Source organism: Stegodyphus dumicola, chromosome 3 (genome assembly GCF_044657685.1).
Source record: "Stegodyphus dumicola isolate Sdum_Otavi_A_Nest chromosome 3, ASM4465768v1".
NCBI classification, from domain to species: Eukaryota; Metazoa; Arthropoda; class Arachnida; order Araneae; family Eresidae; genus Stegodyphus; species Stegodyphus dumicola.
Window position 1 is genome coordinate 255,530,261 of NC_140770.1, and position 20,367 is coordinate 255,550,627.

The 20,367-nt window shown below is 32.8% G+C and overlaps 1 protein-coding gene across 1 annotated transcript; it reads left to right on the forward strand.

The window, feature by feature from the left end:
- The first annotated feature begins 774 nt into the window (after positions 1-774).
- LOC118198264 (uncharacterized) lies at positions 775-13,853 on the forward strand. Its single transcript, XM_085814065.1, has 3 exons — positions 775-926; positions 5,843-6,062; positions 12,657-13,853. Exons 2-3 carry the CDS (start codon positions 5,882-5,884, stop codon positions 13,280-13,282), a joined length of 807 nt encoding a protein of 268 aa, XP_085670191.1. The 5' UTR covers positions 775-926; positions 5,843-5,881; the 3' UTR covers positions 13,283-13,853.
- The last annotated feature ends 6,514 nt before the right edge of the window (positions 13,854-20,367 follow it).

The following is a 20,367-nucleotide window of genomic DNA, read 5'->3' on the forward strand; positions in this document are numbered from 1 at the left end:
GAAATTAAAAAAAAAAAAAAACACTGAGTCTTTTTTTTACCCTTATTTTACTGAGTTTTTTAATCCATGTAGCCAAACGTTCTTATTATGTAGGTACTTATACTTTCACTGCTAAAGAAAAATTACATAAATGTTTATTTTTAAATTTTTTCTGACGATTTAGTTTGTAACATAATGTAAAAAATATATATATTATGCAATTCCTACATGCATTTTTTTATTAATTCGTAAATTTCCACATTTATTGGAACACGGGAAAAGGTTAAGTTTTTTTTTTCCTACTACCTAGGTAAGTTTCAAAGTCCTAGACGCGCGGTGGTTTCACAGTGCGATCACCACCCACAAAACAATGGGCAAGAGTAGATTTTTTTAAATTCATATATTATTTGTCTCTAGGATCATAATATTCAATTTCTAGAATTTTTAGTTAAAAAAATTATAAAAATAATATCGCGCGCGTCAAAGGGTTAAGTGCGAAGAACATAATATTTATTAAATAAGGTAACACACCAAATGTTGAAAAAAGCGTAATATAAAATCTGAAAGCTTTCGGATTTTTTTCCCTTGTTCTGTGTAGTTTTAGGTTAACACGAATTAAATATCTAAGTAAGTAAATAGGAGAAAAATAGGAAATATTAAGAAAGAGTGAACGCGTTTTCTAATAATATCCTGGCTTGCATAAAACGCAAAGGAAGAAATTCGTAACACTCTTACTTCCGACCTCATATCTGATCCAAAAGGGTGTTCGTTTTTCGAAGCCATAACCTAGATAAAAAATTAAGCAGAAAATACGAAAATCATTTTCCGCTATAACTGAGCCCAAAATTAACAAACATTTCCGTTAGAATATTATATAAAGTAATACAGAAAATCTCTATCAGATATCAGGCTCTAGTATATCTCTGGTTTACTCTTATCAGGTTTGGGTAAGTAACATATTTATTATCTATCTCTCTTTTTTTAAACTGCCAATTGTACAAGGTGACAAAGAATTTGCGTAGAAAGCTACAAGTTGTAAGAGTTAAACGTTTTTGATGCTATTACTTTTTGACCATCTAACATCAAAACTCGTCTCCTTCAGCTGCTTGCAAATTTGTGTAACGCTTTCTATAAGTGTGTTGGAATAAGCATCGAGAATAGTAGCGTAACCAGAGATTTTGTTAGAAATTCAGGGGTGATCCCTGAGTTTGCTATCCCTCTCAGTGTACAACAGAGGAGTTCGAAAATGTCCAATGTATTAGAGTGATGTAATTATCCCAAATTACTCAAAAAAGAAATAATTATTAAAACAGAAAATTAAACAAAATTAAAATGGATAATAATAAATTAATAAAAATAATTATATAATTAATAAAAATTAAAACAGAATATTAAAATAAAACAGGAAAATAAAAAAATAGTAAACAAAAATTTAAAAAAAAATTAAAAATCAGAAAGGTTTTAGATTTTAAATTACGTTCAAAGGGGAGATTTTTTAATATTTTGTGTGTTACTTTTATTAATTAAATGTCATGTTCTTCGCACTTAAACCATAAAATTCAGTTCAACAGCAATACCGCAAAATAATTTTAAATTGAGCATATCTTTAGAATTGCCGATACACAGTCTAATAAAAATGTTTTTTATTAAAAAAAAAGATAAAATGTTTTTTTCTGTACAACGTTGACACTGCTCGCTTTGAAATCCTTCAGTTTGTTAACCAAAAATTCTTTAAAGTTATATAAAATGTGAAATCGATCATAAAACAAATTCCAAATTTCAAATTTGGGCTTCCACATGCCCATATTCGCAGTAGGATTATGTCATTCAAAATTCGATAGCTCTATTTTATCACAATGCGAGAAATATACTACATACATTTGTGCACATTTTTCATTATTTAATTTCTTCAAATATAATGCAGGACTCTAATATTTGGTGGCAACAGTTTGAAAATTGAAACAGACTTTCAGAGTGATTCGACGCAAAATCGAAGAACGAAAACAATAGTCCCTCAGGAACAAAGCCCCTCTGGATTAAAAAACCTGAAAGCTTTCAGATTCTACATTACGCGCAAACGGGCGTTTCTTTAACGTTTTGTGTGTTACCTTTATTTATTAAATATTATGTTCTTTGCACTTAAGCCATAAAATTCAATTCAGCAGCAATATCGAAAAGTTTTAGAATTTCCGATACAGAGTCTCGCGCGCTGGAGATAAAAAGTTTTTTTTTTTTTTTTTTTTTTTTTTTTTGTACAGTGTTGCCATTTCCACTTTGAAATCGTTGGGTTTGTTAATCAAAAATTCATTAAAGTGTTACAAAATATGAAATTGATCATAAAACAAATTTCAAATTCCAAATTTGAGCTTCCAGATGAACATATTCGGTAGAAGATTACGTTATTGAAAATTGGATGGCTCTAGGTACCGTTGTTTTATCCTTAATGTGAGAAACATACATACTTTTATGGGGATTTTTCATTATTTAATTTCTTTAAATATAACGCAGGGCGATAACATTTGGTGGCAACAATCTGAAAAGTGAACCGACATTTATAGCGAACTAAAGCAAAATGCCAAAACGAAATAATAGTTCTTCAGGGCAAATTAGCTCTTTGGACAAATAAAAATATCTGAATTTATATTTGACTTGAAACAAGTCAAATATAAGTTTGGATATTATAAAATTCTATTCTGCTTGTTTTTGCATGAAAATCGGCGAAGACATTACAGAAATATATTCATTAGTGGTGTTGCTGCGCGGCAGATAGTACATTAAGATTTCTTCAAAGGGCTTCACTTGTAAGTCTTAATCAATTTTAATTTAGAAAAACTGACATCTTAAGAGAACGGTGGACTTAACATATAACTTAAAATAGCTAAAAATCAACTTAAATATTGAATTTGCGTTTTTACTCTTGTAATATTCCATATACGTAACTACATCGTATGCAAAAAAAACGATTTCAATTTTTTTAATTTTTAAAGAAGTTACAAGCATTTAAAATGTGTGAACAACTAATAATTGTGCCCTTAACTTTTCGAGAAAATGTAAAAAAATGTATTTCAACATTTATTTACTGGTGTAATAATTTATATATTTGCTCAAAGAAGTGTTATTTTTAAAACAAAGGCTAAAAATGTCAGTATTGACAATTATTAATGAATTTAACTTTGGTTATGTGAATGCTATACGCGTAGAACAGGTGGAAACTCCTTTTCCCTACTCGTCGCAAAAAAGCGTGATCAACGTCGCTTGAATCAAAGCAAAAGGAGAAGTTTACCTGCTTGGAAAAAAATCAGAAATAGTAAAAAAATTGTAAAGCAATAAAAGATAATGTAAATGTAACAAATGAAGGCAAAACATATTATGCGATTGAATTTTAAAAGTTTCATTGGATATAATGCATAAATTGTTTTTACCTCTAACTTCGAATGACATACCAATTTGCGATATGTTTATTTTTCTCATATTTAATATTATGAGATTAAAAATAGTTAAATGACACGATAATGTTATCTAGTGTCTTCATATTCATATTTAAAGTTAATTTGCTGTTTCTCATGACCATGTATTAAAGGTAAGTTTGAAGAAAAACTTTAAATTCGATTTTCTCAAAACGAATTTTTTCGCAGTTCGTATGTCTTGAAAATGCTCCATGCGTCTCATTTTTACTAAATGATATTTAGAAGAAAATTTCTTGCTATATATGTTACAGTAGATCTGTGTATGCATTTTTGGATATGAGGTTATTAAGAAGTTTAAAGGTGTGATAACAAAAGGTGACATTTTTCCGAAAACTGGGTTTAAGTTCACAAAAATCCTTTTTAAAAATTTCTGATCCATCATATTTAACGGATACAAAAAATCAAACGGATACAAAAAATAACGGATACAAAAAATCTTTTTTCAAGCCTTTATAACTTATTTAAGGGAAAAATTAGGAAAAAATATTGAAAATTAGCGCGCAAGGAGCATTTTAAATTTTTAATTAAAATAATTAATTTTTTGTTTAAAATTTTTTAATTTAAAATAGATTATAATTTTTAACATATATTTTTTAAACTGATGCTATAATACGTATATGTGTAAAATTTCTTGTTGAAAACACAAAAACTTAAAACTAATTTTTAAAGTTTAATTAGTAACTGTGAGGAAAATTCGCACTAGTATTATTATATTATTACAATATACCGCGTTCAGAAAGAAGACTGTATTTCAAAATAAATTGCAAAAATTCAGAGGTGCTAATTTCCACATTTGTGTTTCGTTCCCTTTAACCGTAACAGAAATAAAACTCAAAACTATTTCTCTCTTAAATCCTGTTGTTTTCACTAATCTCACATGTCTGACCTCGACAGAACAAGCCCATGAAATTCATCGTGGCAAAAAACACAAGATAACGCTTGCCATTGGCTAGAGCTTGGGCAACATATAGGTGACCACGCGATGTTGCCAAGTTCTAACTTTTCAGCAATTATGGCATTTCTTTCATGAAAATTATATGGCTCTAAAAGGAGCCTTTTCGAGTTTATGAGAACTCATAATACTTTATGTAAAATACTTTGAATAGAGACTTAGGATAAACATCATATGTTTATGCCTAAAAATGATTACAGGATTATTTCCTAATGAATTTAAGAGACTATTAAAAATAGTCTCTTAAGTTCGTAGTCTCGTTCGACCAAGTTCGCAGTCATAAAAGTCTCTTGGTTTCTCTTCTCATAAGTCAGTGTTTATATATATTTTCTATGATTGAAAAAACAGTCATTTTTTGCCACTCAGCAATTTTACTTTTATGACAAACACTTCATTTCACTTGTATAACATGTATATATTTTCCATTGAATATTCACCTTCAAATACCTTAACCATTTTTAACATTTGAAAATGTTTACCTGTAATTCATTGTCTTCATGTATGTTTTTAAATCCATATTTGTACATATTTGTATTTCATGTAGTCCATGTACACATCATCTCATCTATCTCCGAGATATATGTAAATATTGACGTTATTAGTACTCAATATTTTATTAATTACTTATTGTATATACTCATAAAAATCATATCAGTTATCTGTTTGTTTACATTTCACTTCGTGCTTACGTCATCGCCGTTTTGACAATCTTTTCGCTCTTTTTATTTTATTTCATTACTGCCATCTTTCGTCACAATAGGCCAAATCCCATGGAAAATATATATATATATATATATATGGTTTGTATGGTTAGGAATTAAATATCTAAAAGCTGTTCCTGGAGGAAGTGAATTATGCAAGACATAATCAAATAGTTAATTTTTAATAGGGATTGCAATCTTTCGAAATCATTATCTGATGTGGTGTACAATATAACAGAAGCATAGTAAATAAAGGGTGAATAATGGTAAAAGATATTCTGCAGTTTCTACGTAGTTAGAAAGCAGAATTTTTTACCAAGAAAAGCAAAAGTCTGATAACGATGTCTTTTTGTCTTTACCTATAGCATTATTAATGTGGGGAGTAGATGGGGAGTTTGGAATTGGGTTTAATGCCAAAATAATCCACAATGCACGCTTCTTTCCAAATAGTTCGAACTCCAAATAGCGTTTCTTGTGTCTTTTGATAAGTTAACTGGAATTTGGAGCATTAATGCTAATATGTAATTTAGTTCAACAAGCTTTGGTGACTTTTTTTTTTTCCAGTGGGACGGACATAAGAAATTTTTCGAACCGAAAACAACATGTGCCACGTTTTACAAAGAAATAATAGAACAATTTCTGAAAATAATTTATCGCGTTAAGCCAGAAATTGATTATTGGTGGTTGTTTTGTACGCTTAGGAAAATTTATTACCAATATAATCTTAACTAAATTTGTTTCAGGCCAGAGAGAAATATTGGTATCGACCAACAGCAAACAGAATGCGTTTTCTACTAAAATTTGGGCTGGTAGTCGTCATTGCAGCTGCGGTTTTAGGTATTGCGAGCTGTGCCTCTAAAAAGCATTCAAAACGCGGACATAAGCTAGATGACGAGTTGCTGTACAATGAGTTACTAGAAGCCGAGTTCGAAGATAATCATAAAACCTATGCAGATGCTTTTGGTAAGTATACTAAAACGCCTTTTTGCAAAAAACTTTTAGAAAGTTTTGCTTTCCTGTAAAAAAAAAAAAAAAAAAAAGAAAAACCATCTTCTCGGAATTTTTTTTAAATTGCAAATATATTTTCCGAAAGTATAAATTATCGTCTGCTACTTGACAGTTTTCTTTTCATGCAAAATGTTGCTTTTAAAGAAAAACTACGTTTGTATTCTTTCCGGTAAAAGTTATTCGTATCTAGATATTAAAAAACATTGCGAAAGCCGTGGTTGTCGATATCTAAAGCTACGATTAATATTGTCAATAACAAACGAAAAAAAAAAAAGTCAAAATTTAGCTTCAAGTGGAAAAATTGTTCCAAATACGTATCCAAGGATAAAACGGAATGTTTCAAATGTTACAAAAGTAAGATCTTTAATGTTAAAAGAAAATCTGCCAGGTGAAAGGACAGTTGCAAAATCATTATTCCGCTTGTCGTTGTAATTATTCGTTGCAAAATCATTATTCATATTTCTCCTGTCCGCGAAAATTCCCCCCCCCCCAGCAGCCGTCTATTTTTCGTAGCGTGTAATGTTGTTTTTTTCTGTACATCTTAGCTTTCCATATATGACTTTCGTAGTGGATGAATGTCAATGAATATTAAGTAAAATTATAAGGAAATAAAGCATACTGGGAAAATAATAATATCTCTGCTTATTTCTAACAGCAGGATAATTTGATAACATCTGATCCAGGAGGTCCACTCCTCCCATTTTGTTGTAATCTTTCACAATTATTGGTTTTTTTACAATTCTTTTCCGTGTTCCAACATCAATCATCGAATTATTATGGACTGTACTCATCAAACGTATATCCTTCTTGTCTTTCTAATTCACAACCTCATTTTTTCTCTTCTTCTGCTGAGTAGACGTCGAAGCCATCTCTCACTGTCTTGTATCTTATGTAAAATGACGCGAATATTCATAAAACACGGTTTAAATTCAATTAGAAATAGAATGGCTGATTAGTGCTACCCTCTAGGAGGTATTAGAACAAACAAAAATAAAAACTCAAACAAGTAAACATTTACAAAGCGTTTTAAACGTTTAAAAGTTTTAAAATGTAGAAGAACGTTTGAGGCGCGTCATGGCCGCCCTGCGGAAGATTCACTTGAACGCGCTAGACTCGTTACCGACGACGAAGAGGTTAAAATGCTCAGTGTTATCTGTAAAAAATGATTAATGTTCATTGTTGATTTGAATCTTAAAAAGGGGGAAAATATAATGTGCATTGTCTTTCTTCTCGACATACCACCAAACGCAGAACACGCTGCAGAATTCTTTATGGGAAACATTTATCCGAATAAAAATGGGAAAATGTTGTCAGCATAGACGAATTTTGGGTGTTCTTAAATGAATGCCATAAAAAGAGATCCATTTATTACCATCAAAGAGAAGAGAAAGTGTTAAAACATCGTTCAAGGAATCTAAAGGAAGTTTTTCTAAGGGATTTATGACTGCTGCTGGTTTTTCATATAACGGCAAATTAAAAAGACAAAGTGGAGAAAAATGTTAAGATCAACTCTACATATTATGAAAACTACATTTCATACCCAATTTTCAATTATGAATTACCTTTTCTTTACACATAGTATGATCATTCAGTAGAACTGCACCAAGATAAAGTAAGCAGCCACACTTAAAATTCTGCTACAAATTTCCTGGAAAAAGTGGAACAAGAAACGGGTTATCAAGGCCATAACCTTCAATTATATCCCTGCTAAATTCTCCTGATCTATCATCAATGTGTTTTTGCGATTTGGAACATTTAAGAAGCGGGTTGTTTTAACGTCGACATACAACTTCCTTAGACTTTGGAAAGTTGTTCGAGAGCAACGGGATAAAATACCTCTTCCGATACTGCAGAAGGCTTTATTGTCTTGAAGATTACGATGTATACAGATAGTAAAGAATGAGCGTTATTAAATAGAACATTTAAAACATAAAAATTTTAGGTAAAATATTTCTGTAATTACAATGAAAATCGTCTAAAAAATCTGCGAACAGCCTCTGTACGTATTAGTAATTTGGAAATACTTTTTAGAATGCTTTCGTATTCCATACCGTATAGTACAGGAGTATATGTTAATGACATGGTAAAAGTATATAAAAACCTTTGAACACACGATCTAATTCCGAGCATTTATCATTGCAATTTTCGTAACGAAACGTACGGCACTAGCTGCGCATTATTCAGAGTTTCTCGGTTACAACACGGCTCGATACGGATATTACCCTTTTTCCTTACAACTGCACATTGTAAATAACATGATCCTATTTTACGCACCTAACAAACAAACAAACAAATAATAATAATAAATCTGAAAGGTTTCAGATTTTAAATCACATCCAAAGTGGCATTTTTTTAACATTTTGTATGTTACTTTTATTTATTAAATGTCATGTTCTTCGCACTTTAACCATAAATTTCAGTTCAATAGCAATGTCGCAAAATAATTTTAAAATGAGCCTATCTTTAGAATTTCCGATACACAGTTCCGCGCGCTGGGGATAAAAAAAAATCCCCCCCTCCCGTAGATTGTTGCTATTTCTCGCTTTCAAATCGTTGAGTTTGTTACTCAAAAATTCGTTAAATTTTTACAAAATATGAAATCGATAATAAAACAAATTCCAAATTTCAAATTTGGGCTTCCACATGCCCATATTCGCAGTAGGATTACGTCATTCAAAATTCGATGGCTCTAGGTACCGATGTTTTATAACAATGCGAGAAATACACATACATTTATGCAGATTTTTCATTATGTAATTTCTTCAAAAATTATGCAGGACTCTAACATTTGGTGGCAACAGTTTGAAAAGTGAAACGGACATTTTTATTGATTCAACGCAAAATCGCGAAACGAAAACAATAATCCTTCAGGGACAAAGCCCCTTTGGATTAAAAAGTTAAATTACCATCAAAGAAATTTTAAGATCTAACGAATCGAGAAGGTTAGGTTATCTGAATACAGCAAAGCACACAAAGGCTTATTTTACCTAAGGGAAGGGATGCGCTAGCAAAGAACTTTCTGAAGGAAACTAGCATTTATGTCACATGCAGGAAAAAGCGCGAAAACGAGTCATTCAGCCAGCCTGTTCGCCAGACAAATTAAGACAATAAAGAAACAATAAAGAGGACAATAAAGAAAAGCGAGACGATGTTGGAGGGGAGACGGTATTTTCAAACTAACAAGAGTTGGAAGCTATCGAGACTATATCTGAAGCTCAGAAAGAAGGGAGGCGTTAATTAAAACTGTGTTACAAAACATTACCGAAACATACAGTGATATTTAAAACACCAGCTAGTTTAAGAAACGGAAGGAATGAGTTATTGTGTTATTAATAATATGAAGTATAGATCCAATAATTAAGAAGACAACACTGGTTATTACAAAAACAGAAAATTTCTTTGTTTTGCCTTTTGTAGATTAGTAGATAGATGGCGCTATCATCGCGCAAAAAAGGTTCAGTGAACTCCTGTAACTCACCATGTATCTTGAAGCGTATCTTGAAGCGTCAACAAAATCCAATAGCGCCACTCTTAAATGTGTATCAGATATGTTAATATAATATTGCATCGTGTTCTTCGTCATAATAATTGTTGTATATGTGAAATTTGTTATATCCCTGGAATAATTTACCGATCACATTGAAACCCCACCTCTACATATTAGGTTGTCCGGAAAATAATGCAGGTTTTTAACCTATATCTTTAAAATATCATAACTGAACTCAGAAACGATTTTATTAATCAAAATACGAACCAGCCGAATCAATGCATTTTTGCCAACGAGATATAAGTTTATTTATACCGGTAGAATAAATTCTGGAGTTCTGGAGGCGATAAAGTTCTTCAAGAGGTTTTTGGCCTCGTCTTCATTTCTGAAGCATTTCTTCTGTAGAGCGTTATCCAGATGTTTGAAAAAGGGATAATCGGTCGGCGGAGAGGTCAAACGAATATGGGGGAAGAGGGAGAGTCTCGTATCCCAATTCGTTCAATTTTCTGTAGGGTCAGTTGCACGACGAGCGGCCGAGCATTGTCGTGGAGAAGAACTGGTCCCTTTCTGTTGACCAACGCCGGACACATGCGTTGCATTTTTTGGTGAATTTCATCGATTTTCTGACAGTACATATCTGCCGTAATGGTTTCGCCCACATTTAGGAAGCTACGGTGGATAAGAACGGCCGTAGACTACCAAACAGTCACCATAATTTTCTTTTGGTGCGAATTTGGCTTTGGAAAGTGTTGTGGTGTCTGACTGCGGTCGAACCACTGAGCCGAAATATTGTCGGTTGATAGAGAGAATCCACTTTTCATCGCACGTAAAAATTTGATCAAGAAAAGGGTCGTTTTTATTGCGGAGAAAAAGAGCAGACGACACTTCAAAACGGCGATTTTTTTTTTTTCCCCCCTCAATTCGTGAGACACCCACTTATCGAGCTTTTTTGACTTTCCTATACGATTCCAAGTGATCAGAAAAGTTATTTTGCTTACGCCAAGCTCCTCCGCAAGCTCTCGAACAGTTGTGCTAGGGTTTGTTTCAACTAAAGTCTTCAAATCGTCGTCATCAACAACTGAAGAGCGTCCACAACGCTCTTGATCTTCCAGGTCAAATTCTCCACGGCGAAACTTTTAGTACCACCGTTGAACTGTAGATTCATTAACACTTTTCTCAGCCCATACTTTGTTGACATTTCGAGCCTTTTGTGCTGCGCTGTGGCCTAGCTTGTACTCATAAAAGTAAATTTACCGAAAATCCCGTTTTGATATCTAATCAAAAACACCTAGTAAATATTTTTAAAACAATTTTGGAACAAAATGATTGTTATAGAAATATAGAGAGAAAATAGAGCTTGAAAATGATATATAAACCAATATAATTCAAAATATTTTTGTTGCTAAAAATGTAGAGGAAAGATAAACAATTTCAAAAACCTGCATTATTTTCCGGACAACCCGATTCTTGGAGCTAAAACCATGATCCCTCCTCCTTGATTCCTTTCAAACCTCCATGTTTGAAAAGAGTCAAGAATTTACAAACTTTACAACAGCAGCAAGAACACATGGATGTCAAGTTTTATTTTTACTGATTTTCTTTTGAAATGAAACAGCGAAATGAAAAATATAAAATAACATTACTAATTAGATTGGTGCGCACGGTACACACATCTATCTATTTCTGGAAAACACTGGTCTCGCTTCCTGAAAATTCAACTTCTAAAATTCAGCCTTTTGACGAAGGTATTATAAAAGCTTTTAAATGTCGTTAAAGAAACAAGTGTTCAGAAAAGAATGAACGGAATTGAATTTTGTGAATACAAGCACTTCAAAACAGATATGTAAGTCCATAGCTCTGCTAAAGGCCGTGCATATTACAATCAATGCATGGGTTAATCTCTTAAAATAAGTTAAAAAAAATCTGTTTTCGAAAATGTACCTTTTATGTAAAAGAGGTCTTGGAGGAACTGCAAGCTATAGTAATGTTTGAAGCCTCAGTGAGTTAAGTTACGAAGATTTATTTTCATAAGAGTCAATTCGCAAAAATATTGAGACAACCAGCGTAAAAACTGACCATGAAAGTGTTAAAAGCACTACAGAAACTGCAGTGGGAAAATGACGATATGTCAACATCAATAGAATTTCGAAATGCACTGCACGGTCTAAGAAAATCTCTTGAACTGAAAGATGCAGATCAGAAAAGCTACCAGCAATTTTACAAAATTGAGACTGCGATTGAAAAACTGTTGTTGAACAATATATGAAACAAACACAGATAAAATCGTTGTTTGTAAGATATTAAATTTCATCAAAAGCGTAAATATAAAAATAATTTTATATAAAATTAAAAAATAAATTTCTAAACTGCGTAAATAGATTTAATTTTAATATTATTATTTTAGGATTAAACTGAACTAGTTTTTAGTTATTATTTTACCCGAAAAATGTAAACACGATTTTCAATGCCTTGCTAAACGCAATTTTGCACGTACACGCTTTAATAAGTGTCTCCATTTAAACCGTGTCCGCGAGAATTGCAATTATATGCGGTACACTACAGTGTAGAGCTTCGGCCGCATTGTGATAGCCAGGGGAGTAGCTAGAAGGGGGCATCTGTCCTTGAATGCCATATCCAGGGGACGCCAAACTGATGTTACTAAATTTTAGAATTAAATGTTTTTCATTCTTGGCAAATAGGAGGGAGCGCGAAATCTTCCGTTGTTCCGGGGCGCTGAAAACCCTAGTTATGACTCTGGCGATAGCCTTGTTTAATGTCTGGTTTGACAAATTATTCATTAAAGAAGTCAAACATTGCTTAGAGCATCCAAATCGGAGCTTTACAATTCTCCTAATTCTCAATAATGCTCTAGGACACGGCGCTGAAGCCCTCATAACATTGCATCCAAATGTAAAGATTCTACTCCTTCCACCGAACATCACTTTCTTAATCCAACTAATGCATCAAGGAATCATGCTGTTGTTTTCGTAAACAATTCAAAAACTTGTTACGTAGTATGTGCATGAGACTTATCACTTATTTAAACATATTTAATTTCGCAGAATCTTCCGGCGCTGAGACGAATCCAGAAGAAGTAGAGGAAAAAGGATGTAGTAAAGCTGCCAGAAAAAAGACAGACCAATATATAGACAAAGTATTAGATGAAGTTCGCCCAAAACTTCCGGAGCCAGCTTTCCTGCCAGAAAGAGTAGGTAGATTCCGGCTTTTCAACGGTACACTGGTAAACCTCGCATCCATCAAAAGGAGCGGTCCGGCACTTGTGCGTTGCTCTGACTCCACATTCAGCTTCCTTGTTCCTGTGGGGCTAAGGAACCTAACCGGACGTTACTATTGGGAAACCGATGCTGGTGTTCCAGTGTTCCGAGGATTCATTGATATGTTCATTAGGAGGTTGGATGCCGATGTCTTTTACACCAGGCAAAGACACGATGTCCTTGACGAGTCTGCACCCAAAGCCACTGTCGAGAAATTTACAATCACCAGACTGGATGGAGTGCAAGTTAAGTTTGATGGTCTGGGTCCTCTGAATGCAATCGCTTCTCGGTTCACCAATTTAGTTGTCCGATTCTTTAATCGAGGAGTTTCCCGAGCCTTGGAAGGCCCTGTCAAGAACGCTATCAACAAGGAATTGGAGAATGTATCGAAATATGAATATTATTATTTTTAAAGTAAGCAACAAATGTATTTTCATATTCAGCCTTTCCATAGTAATGCGTTTTATTACTGATAGAAGAAAATCCCAGTTTAATTAGTAGTTTTAGTGGTTCCATTTAACGGTCCTATAGCACTTAAAAGCTACCCTCTTACCCAGTTTTAAAAAGAACAAAGTTTCTGGACTGGGTTCTACGTAAATTATCGGATATGAATGTGAAAATTCGCCCTTGGACTCATCTCTCTGGATAGGCAAAAAGCCTATTTTTTATCCGAATAATAACCAGTAACGAAAAATAAATCCCTTATAAGAATATAAAAGGTAGAATAAAATGAGTTGGTAAACCCAATACACCACGTGTAACACCACATGTAATAATACACCACGTGTGTATAAATAAGGCTTTCATCTAAAGAAGATAAAGCTATCTTTGGTGGAACTAGGAAAGATTTTTGTTAGCATAAGCTACTTCCTGCAAATAAAACCATCCATAAAAAGCTATGAAAAAAGACAGAGAGATGAGAAAGGCTAATCAACACCCACTTTGAAAAAAAAAAAAAAAAAAAAAAAAAAAAAAAAAAAATAATATACCTCATCCAACTTATTCTTCTGATTTGGTATCGTGACATTATTATTCTCAATAGAAAATTTTTGAATTTGAATTATAATGTCCGGAAAGAGAGTTCGATTCATTTGCTAAATCAATATACAAGAATTTATTTGTCGCCATAGTATAAAAAAAAAAAAAAAAAAAAAAAAAAAAAAAATTAATTAACGGGCAAGTGCGTTGTGAATAAGACTGGTAGATGTCTGTATAAAATTGAATTTTTTAATTTTAAAATTTATTCTTAAAAAAACGCAATACTAATGGATGAGCTATATATGTCATTTCTATGAAGAATGTATTACACAGATTCTCCAAAATCCTTATTACTCAAAAGGTAAATACAGCAGACAGGTTTTTAAAATTTGAAAATTTTAAATCAGAAATTAGCAATTTTCTTAATAAGTTATTTTTAGACAAAAAAGAAGACAGTTTCAATGGATGGCACAATCAGCTTTGTTTAGCTTATTATAAGCAAACTTAAGATGAATTTAAGCTCTTTTTTTTTTAGAGTAATTAATCACTGATTTATTATGTATTATCAGTATCAACTAAATTTCAATAAAGTTTTTTTAAAAAAATTATATAACTGTATACTTCCTCATTCAAATTCATATTAGAAAATATGGTTCACATTAGTCAAATTTGTTTCATTTTATATTTTCAGATTTTCCCAAAATTTGAATATAATATGACACGTTATTTTTTTTACAAGTAAACGCTTTTTTAAAAAATATTTTCAACTAAGAATACTTTTTCACTTTATAATAATTTAATTCTGAGATTATTCATATAAATCCTAGGCATTTTATTTGTAAATATTTCTTCACATTCTAGTCTAATACTTCAGATTTGTGTTAAAAAATTGTAAGACAATAAAAATCTGAAAGTTTTCAGATTTTACATTACACCCAAAGGGGCGCTTCTTTAACGTTTTGTGTGTTACCTTTATTTATTTAATATTATGCTCATTGCCTTTAAACCATAAAATTCAATTCAACAGCAATATCGCAAAATAATTTTAAAAATGAGCAAAGCTTTAGAATTTCCGATACACAGTTTCGCGCGCTGGAAATATCTATTTTTTTCTTTCCCCGTACAGTGTTGCTATTGCTCGCTTTGTTTGTTAACCAAAAATTCGTTAAAGCGTTACAAAATATGAAATCGATAATGAAACAAATTTCAAATTCCAAATTTGGGCTTAAAAATGACCATATTAGGTAGAAGATTACGTTATTCAAAATTGGATGGCTCTGGGTACCGCTGTTTTATCAAAATGCCAGAAACATACATACATTTATGGAAATTCTTCATTATTTCATTACTTTAAATATGACGCAGGATGATATTATTTGGTGGCAACAATTTGAAAAGTGAACCGACTTTTATAGTGAACCAACGCAAAATGCGAAAACAAAATTAACAGTTCTTCAGGGCAAATTGCCCCTTTGCACTAATAAAAAAATAACAAAAAAATATGTATTTGTACAAATGTATCATACATAAATTAAAATAGGTATTACTAGATTTCCTGTTCTATGAACAAGTCTAGGTAAAATGAAATTCAAAAAAATCTATTCTCGTGCAAATCTAACATTATGCACTAGCAAATAATAATGAAATAACTGCGTAGAAAGCACTAAGTATAGGTAAAGAATAATATTCTGTTATATTCCAATAAATCTTCTCATATAGGTTTCAGATGCATAAATTCTTTTTTTTTTTCTGAACGTATATATTTGTCTGTTCAACGAGAAAAGAGTAAATGTCTAAAAAAGAAAATCGAAAATCTGCACACTAGTTTTACCTTGTATTTTGTCTTTTATAATTTCTCTTCTATCTCTTTCTTCACGTTTTTCCTGAGACATAATTAACAGTTCCTTTCTTATCCACTTCAAGATTTCAGTTTTCTTCTTTTTAAACTTTTTAGTATGACTATAACTGCTTTTAGAAGGCTGAAACTTACTTCTTACGCGAATTTCAACTTCCCCAGCAGTATCATTTGGAAAAAATATCATTATCATTATTTAAAGCATTGCCATTCCTTTCTTCTTTGTCACTAGCTTCTGCAGTTTCTGGGGAAACAAAAACAATATCAGTTTCATTCTGGTCATTATTAACATTATCATCATCTGTTTCTTCATAAAAAAATCTTTTAAGGGCTTCTTCTGATGTAAGATACGTCGTTCTAGGCATTTTTAAATAACCAGAACATGAACCAGAACATCGAAAGGAATGAGTGAAAAAGGAGACTGGCTACCCGTTTCCTGCTGACGTTGCGTCAGCGCAACACCTGTTTTCCCTTCCTTCCCAACACAAATATAAACATCTGACTGATGTAATGTTCTGATAAACGGTGACCTTGACTAAAAATAGATCATTCATAAAAATGGCAATTCTTTCGTTAAATATTTTCAGCAAAAATACCCGGTCGAAAATTTTGCTTAAAGTATGAGATTAATTATTATAAACAAAATTATTGTTGAAGGCAAATATTTTTTTACAGAAATAATCTTCATAATATTCCCTACACAAAATCATCTGCTAGTATAAAATATCTTAGGTATTTATATTTATATACCCATTTATTTTGACCGTTGCGTCAACGCAACACCAGCGGCTAATGGGTTAAATGGACTAATTTCAGCATCTTTGTTTAAATGCTTGAACTTTCACGAAGGAATGATTTTTCTGACTTGCCACCTGTGTTTCTTAGTTTTTTCGTCCCCAGGACGCGGCACACAAGACAGTGTGCCTTTGATTGAATTAAAAAAAAAATAATAATGTAAGAGCCCAAGGGCCAAGATATCTACTGGTGATTACTCTTTGTAGTACAGGCCAGACTTTAAATTTACGATCCAGATCCAGGCAAAGCTACATCTACCTCTGGCTATCGAACACCGCTCAGCTGCTGCACTCCTACGATGAAACTGTACATCTCATCACAGAGTAGCTATCGAATATATTTCGCTTCAACAATCTACATGTCTCATATACTGGTTACTGCATCTCATCGGACTTTCTACAAAATTGCTATCTGCTGCTACAGATTTCTCAGAATTCTTTCCTCTTTTACCTTATGTTGTTCAAAACTTCACTTTATGCTCATCAATGTTCGGAAAGCTATATACATATTATATTGGGATAGGAAGTCTTCCCAGGAGCCCAAAGAAATGAACTATGTTCACGAAGCGATATGCACGTTGAGTATGCCCATACCGTTGGTAGTTGAAACACTGCGTCGGTCCGGGCCTGCTTTTGTACGAAACCACTTTTACTCTAATATCAGTAATTAGGCGCACGTGATTAATTAATTTTCCAGCTTCAGTGCGTGGAGTTTCAACATAAAAAAAAGGGTAGGTTAACAGCTATGCGCTGTATTAGTTTGCATTTTAGTACAGGAATGTTTTGAGATTTAAGATCTTCAATTTCTTTTATGTCTATGTCATTTGATAACCCTTTTATTATGCTTCTAACCACTTTGTCAGAGTTCAGTAAATATGTGTGATAGGAAATCTTTCGAGAATCAAGCCTATCCTGAACTTTTCGCCTTCTATCTTTCCTTCAACTTTTTCGATGCCTAAATCTTCTTTTATTTCTTTACGTAATTCTTTCCAATTTATTTTAGGATCTGTGATAATAAATGGTGGAATTTTGCCAGCGTATTTACGTGGTTGTTTAAATCCTGTGATGCAGTAGTCGTGGTGTAACTCGCAGAAGTATTAGTTTCAGTGTCTTGTTCCATATTATCTAAGTTTTCTTCGTTAGGAAGAGAGTCAAATTTTGATTGAGTTTTTAAGGGGGGTAAATCCTCTTCAACGAGGAGTTACTGTTATTTCGCGTGCGTTTTCTGGGAACCTATTTCCATTCATCTTTGGTTTTGGTGTTTTGTGAAATGGCTATTTTTTCGACTTGTTTTACAAAGCTTTCGGGAGTGTTATAAGTATCATTAAGGGTTTTATGATACTGTTGCCTCAGATTGTTTAGTACAGCTAGTTGCTCACTATTCGGTTTGCCGTCGACGAAATTCGCCGAATAATTTGCAATTTCTTTTTCCAGGTAAGTTCAGATCCTTAAGGTGCGTATCCTTTATCATTTCCGTATCGTCTTCGTAAAAAAGCAATTATAGCGCGTGAGACGGACTCTCAACTTAGAATCAGGATGACCAAAAAGAACAAATTACAGCTCGGAAATGATGTTGCACTTATTAAAGCCTAATTAGGCTTTGCATCGCGGAGCACAAAAACGTTAATTATTTTACCAGTTTCGCTCAAAATCAAAAATACTAAGTCACACTAGATGAAGTAACACTTAAATCATATTAAACACACAGTCACAATTCAAATGAACTTAGAAATACAACATGAAAGCATAAATTGAAGGGCTCACCAACTTCCAAGTAACATCCAAGTCTCGCACGCTGTCCAAACAATGTTTATGCAACAAAAAAGTTCATATTCGAGTATGCAAAATGTGCATACACACGTGCTATTTCAAAAAGCAGCTATATTATGTAGTCAGCTGTAAAAAGTTGGGAGTAATTGCTTTTAAAGTAAGTAAGTTATCCTAATTCTTGCAACAGTCACATATTTGAAGATCTTATGGGTTTTAAGGTGTACGAGTCTCCTTATAGTAAAAAATATCCTCCGTAGTGAAGGTATACTCCGACGTTCGACCATACACATTATCTTCCTGCAAACAAGACACTTATAATGGCTATGCGGCTTCTTCATTATTTAATTTCCTTAAATATAATATATGGCGATAATATTTGGTGGCAACAGTTTGAAAAGTGAATCAACGTTTTTGAGGATTCGACGCAAAATGCCTTTTCAAGACTAACAATAAAAACGCCGTATGCAGGAGAAAACAGCCTTTATTTATCTTTGCGGAAGTCATAATTCGGGAACAGTTGTTGTTAGCGAATGAACACGTTGAGCGCCACGTCAGCCATTTGCGGCTGACACTAGATTTTCCGTTTAGGCCGCGTGAGCCATCTGTGGCTGACACTAGAATTTCCGTTTAGGCCGCGTCAGACATCTGTGTACTAGATTTTCCGTTTACGAAGCATCAGTCATTTGTGGCTGATACTAGACCTTTTCGTTTAGGCCGCGTCGACCGCCGCTAGCTGACAGCGAGTAACATGATATATAACTATAAAATTTACACTGTTTTATGAAATTACACAAAATTTATTTAAAATTTACTTAATTTTGATTCATTGGGTTTCATTGAAACACGGTAAATATAAAAACGGTTCTCCATTACAGCTATTACAAAATGTGACAACACTCTTTTAGTCTTTTTTCTGGCCATTACTCTACCAGCTTCTGTTGCATTTTTATCATAACATAATTTATAATATTTTCGTACTTCAGAGGCTTTCTTCGGAGTTTATGTTGTCGTTTTCTAGATATTCTTGCATTTTTGTTCGACGGAATGTCTTCTTTTTCACAAATTGTTGCTATCTTCTACCGCGATACGAATCACTGGCCGTACAATATCAGGGCTTTTAAGCGAAGCGCGTGGCCTGAACGGGATTGCCTAAAACATACGCGTGGCGCTCAACGTGTTAAATATTTTCTCTCGTCTTCCATAATGCCAGTACATAAATTATAAGTGTGAACCCATGAGCTGGCGATCCGTTCTTCTTGTCCTTTTTTTGGGGGGGGGGCAATATCTAAAAAGACGATTTTGTTTGTATGCGCTTCAAACGTTGAACTTACAAACTGAATTTATGATTCATTGTAAAATGCTAAAAATTGACCTTTTCTAATTCCTCGCTCTGATCAACATGCCAGAAATTCGAATATATCATACTTTCTTCATACATAAAACCTTTTATAGTTTCCATCAGGGCTTAGTTTCTAATATTAGAATTATATAAACTGCATGGAAAGCCTACGCGGCCTCCCCCTCCAAAAAATAAATAAATAAATAAAATAACTAAACGAAAAGTAAATCAAATAACTAACATAATAATTACAAATTAAAAATGAAATTTTAATTAATTATTAATAATAAATAGTTAAATTATAAAATAAAATACAGGACCTCTTATTTCGGATTTCAACTAAAATTACAATTTCATTCAAAACTTAAGAAATAGCTCATCCCATCTCCAGCTTCATTAGGCTTTGTAGGTACAACCTATTTCGAGGGATGACAGGAACAATGATCCTTCTTTTTCCAACATACCAATGAGAAAAGTAAAACGATTAAAGCGTCACTAGTGAATACAAGAGTGCGCAAGGAAATTTTAATAGAGATGTGTAGGTATGAAGAAAAGAAATATGCCTGAGTCCAACTTTCCTAACCACAAACTCCTACCAATATAATTCTAGCTTAAAAAAAATGCGATAGGGGGAGGGGAACTCCTTCAAATCCAAGAGTTGATCCATAACCTGAAAAAAGAAGTAAGGTTCTGTACAGGTGATAACTTTCGTTATCAAAATGAAATTGCCAAATCTGGCAAGTACCAAATGATGCATTTTAG

Excerpts from the sequence above, each read along its gene's own strand:
- LOC118198264 (XM_085814065.1), top strand. The coding sequence starts at position 5,882 with ATGCGTTTTCTACTAAAATTTGGGCTGGTAGTCGTCATTGCAGCTGCG. Across the intron at positions 6,063-12,656 it reads AACCTATGCAGATGCTTTTG|AATCTTCCGGCGCTGAGACG; the intron begins GTAAGTATACTA and ends TTAATTTCGCAG.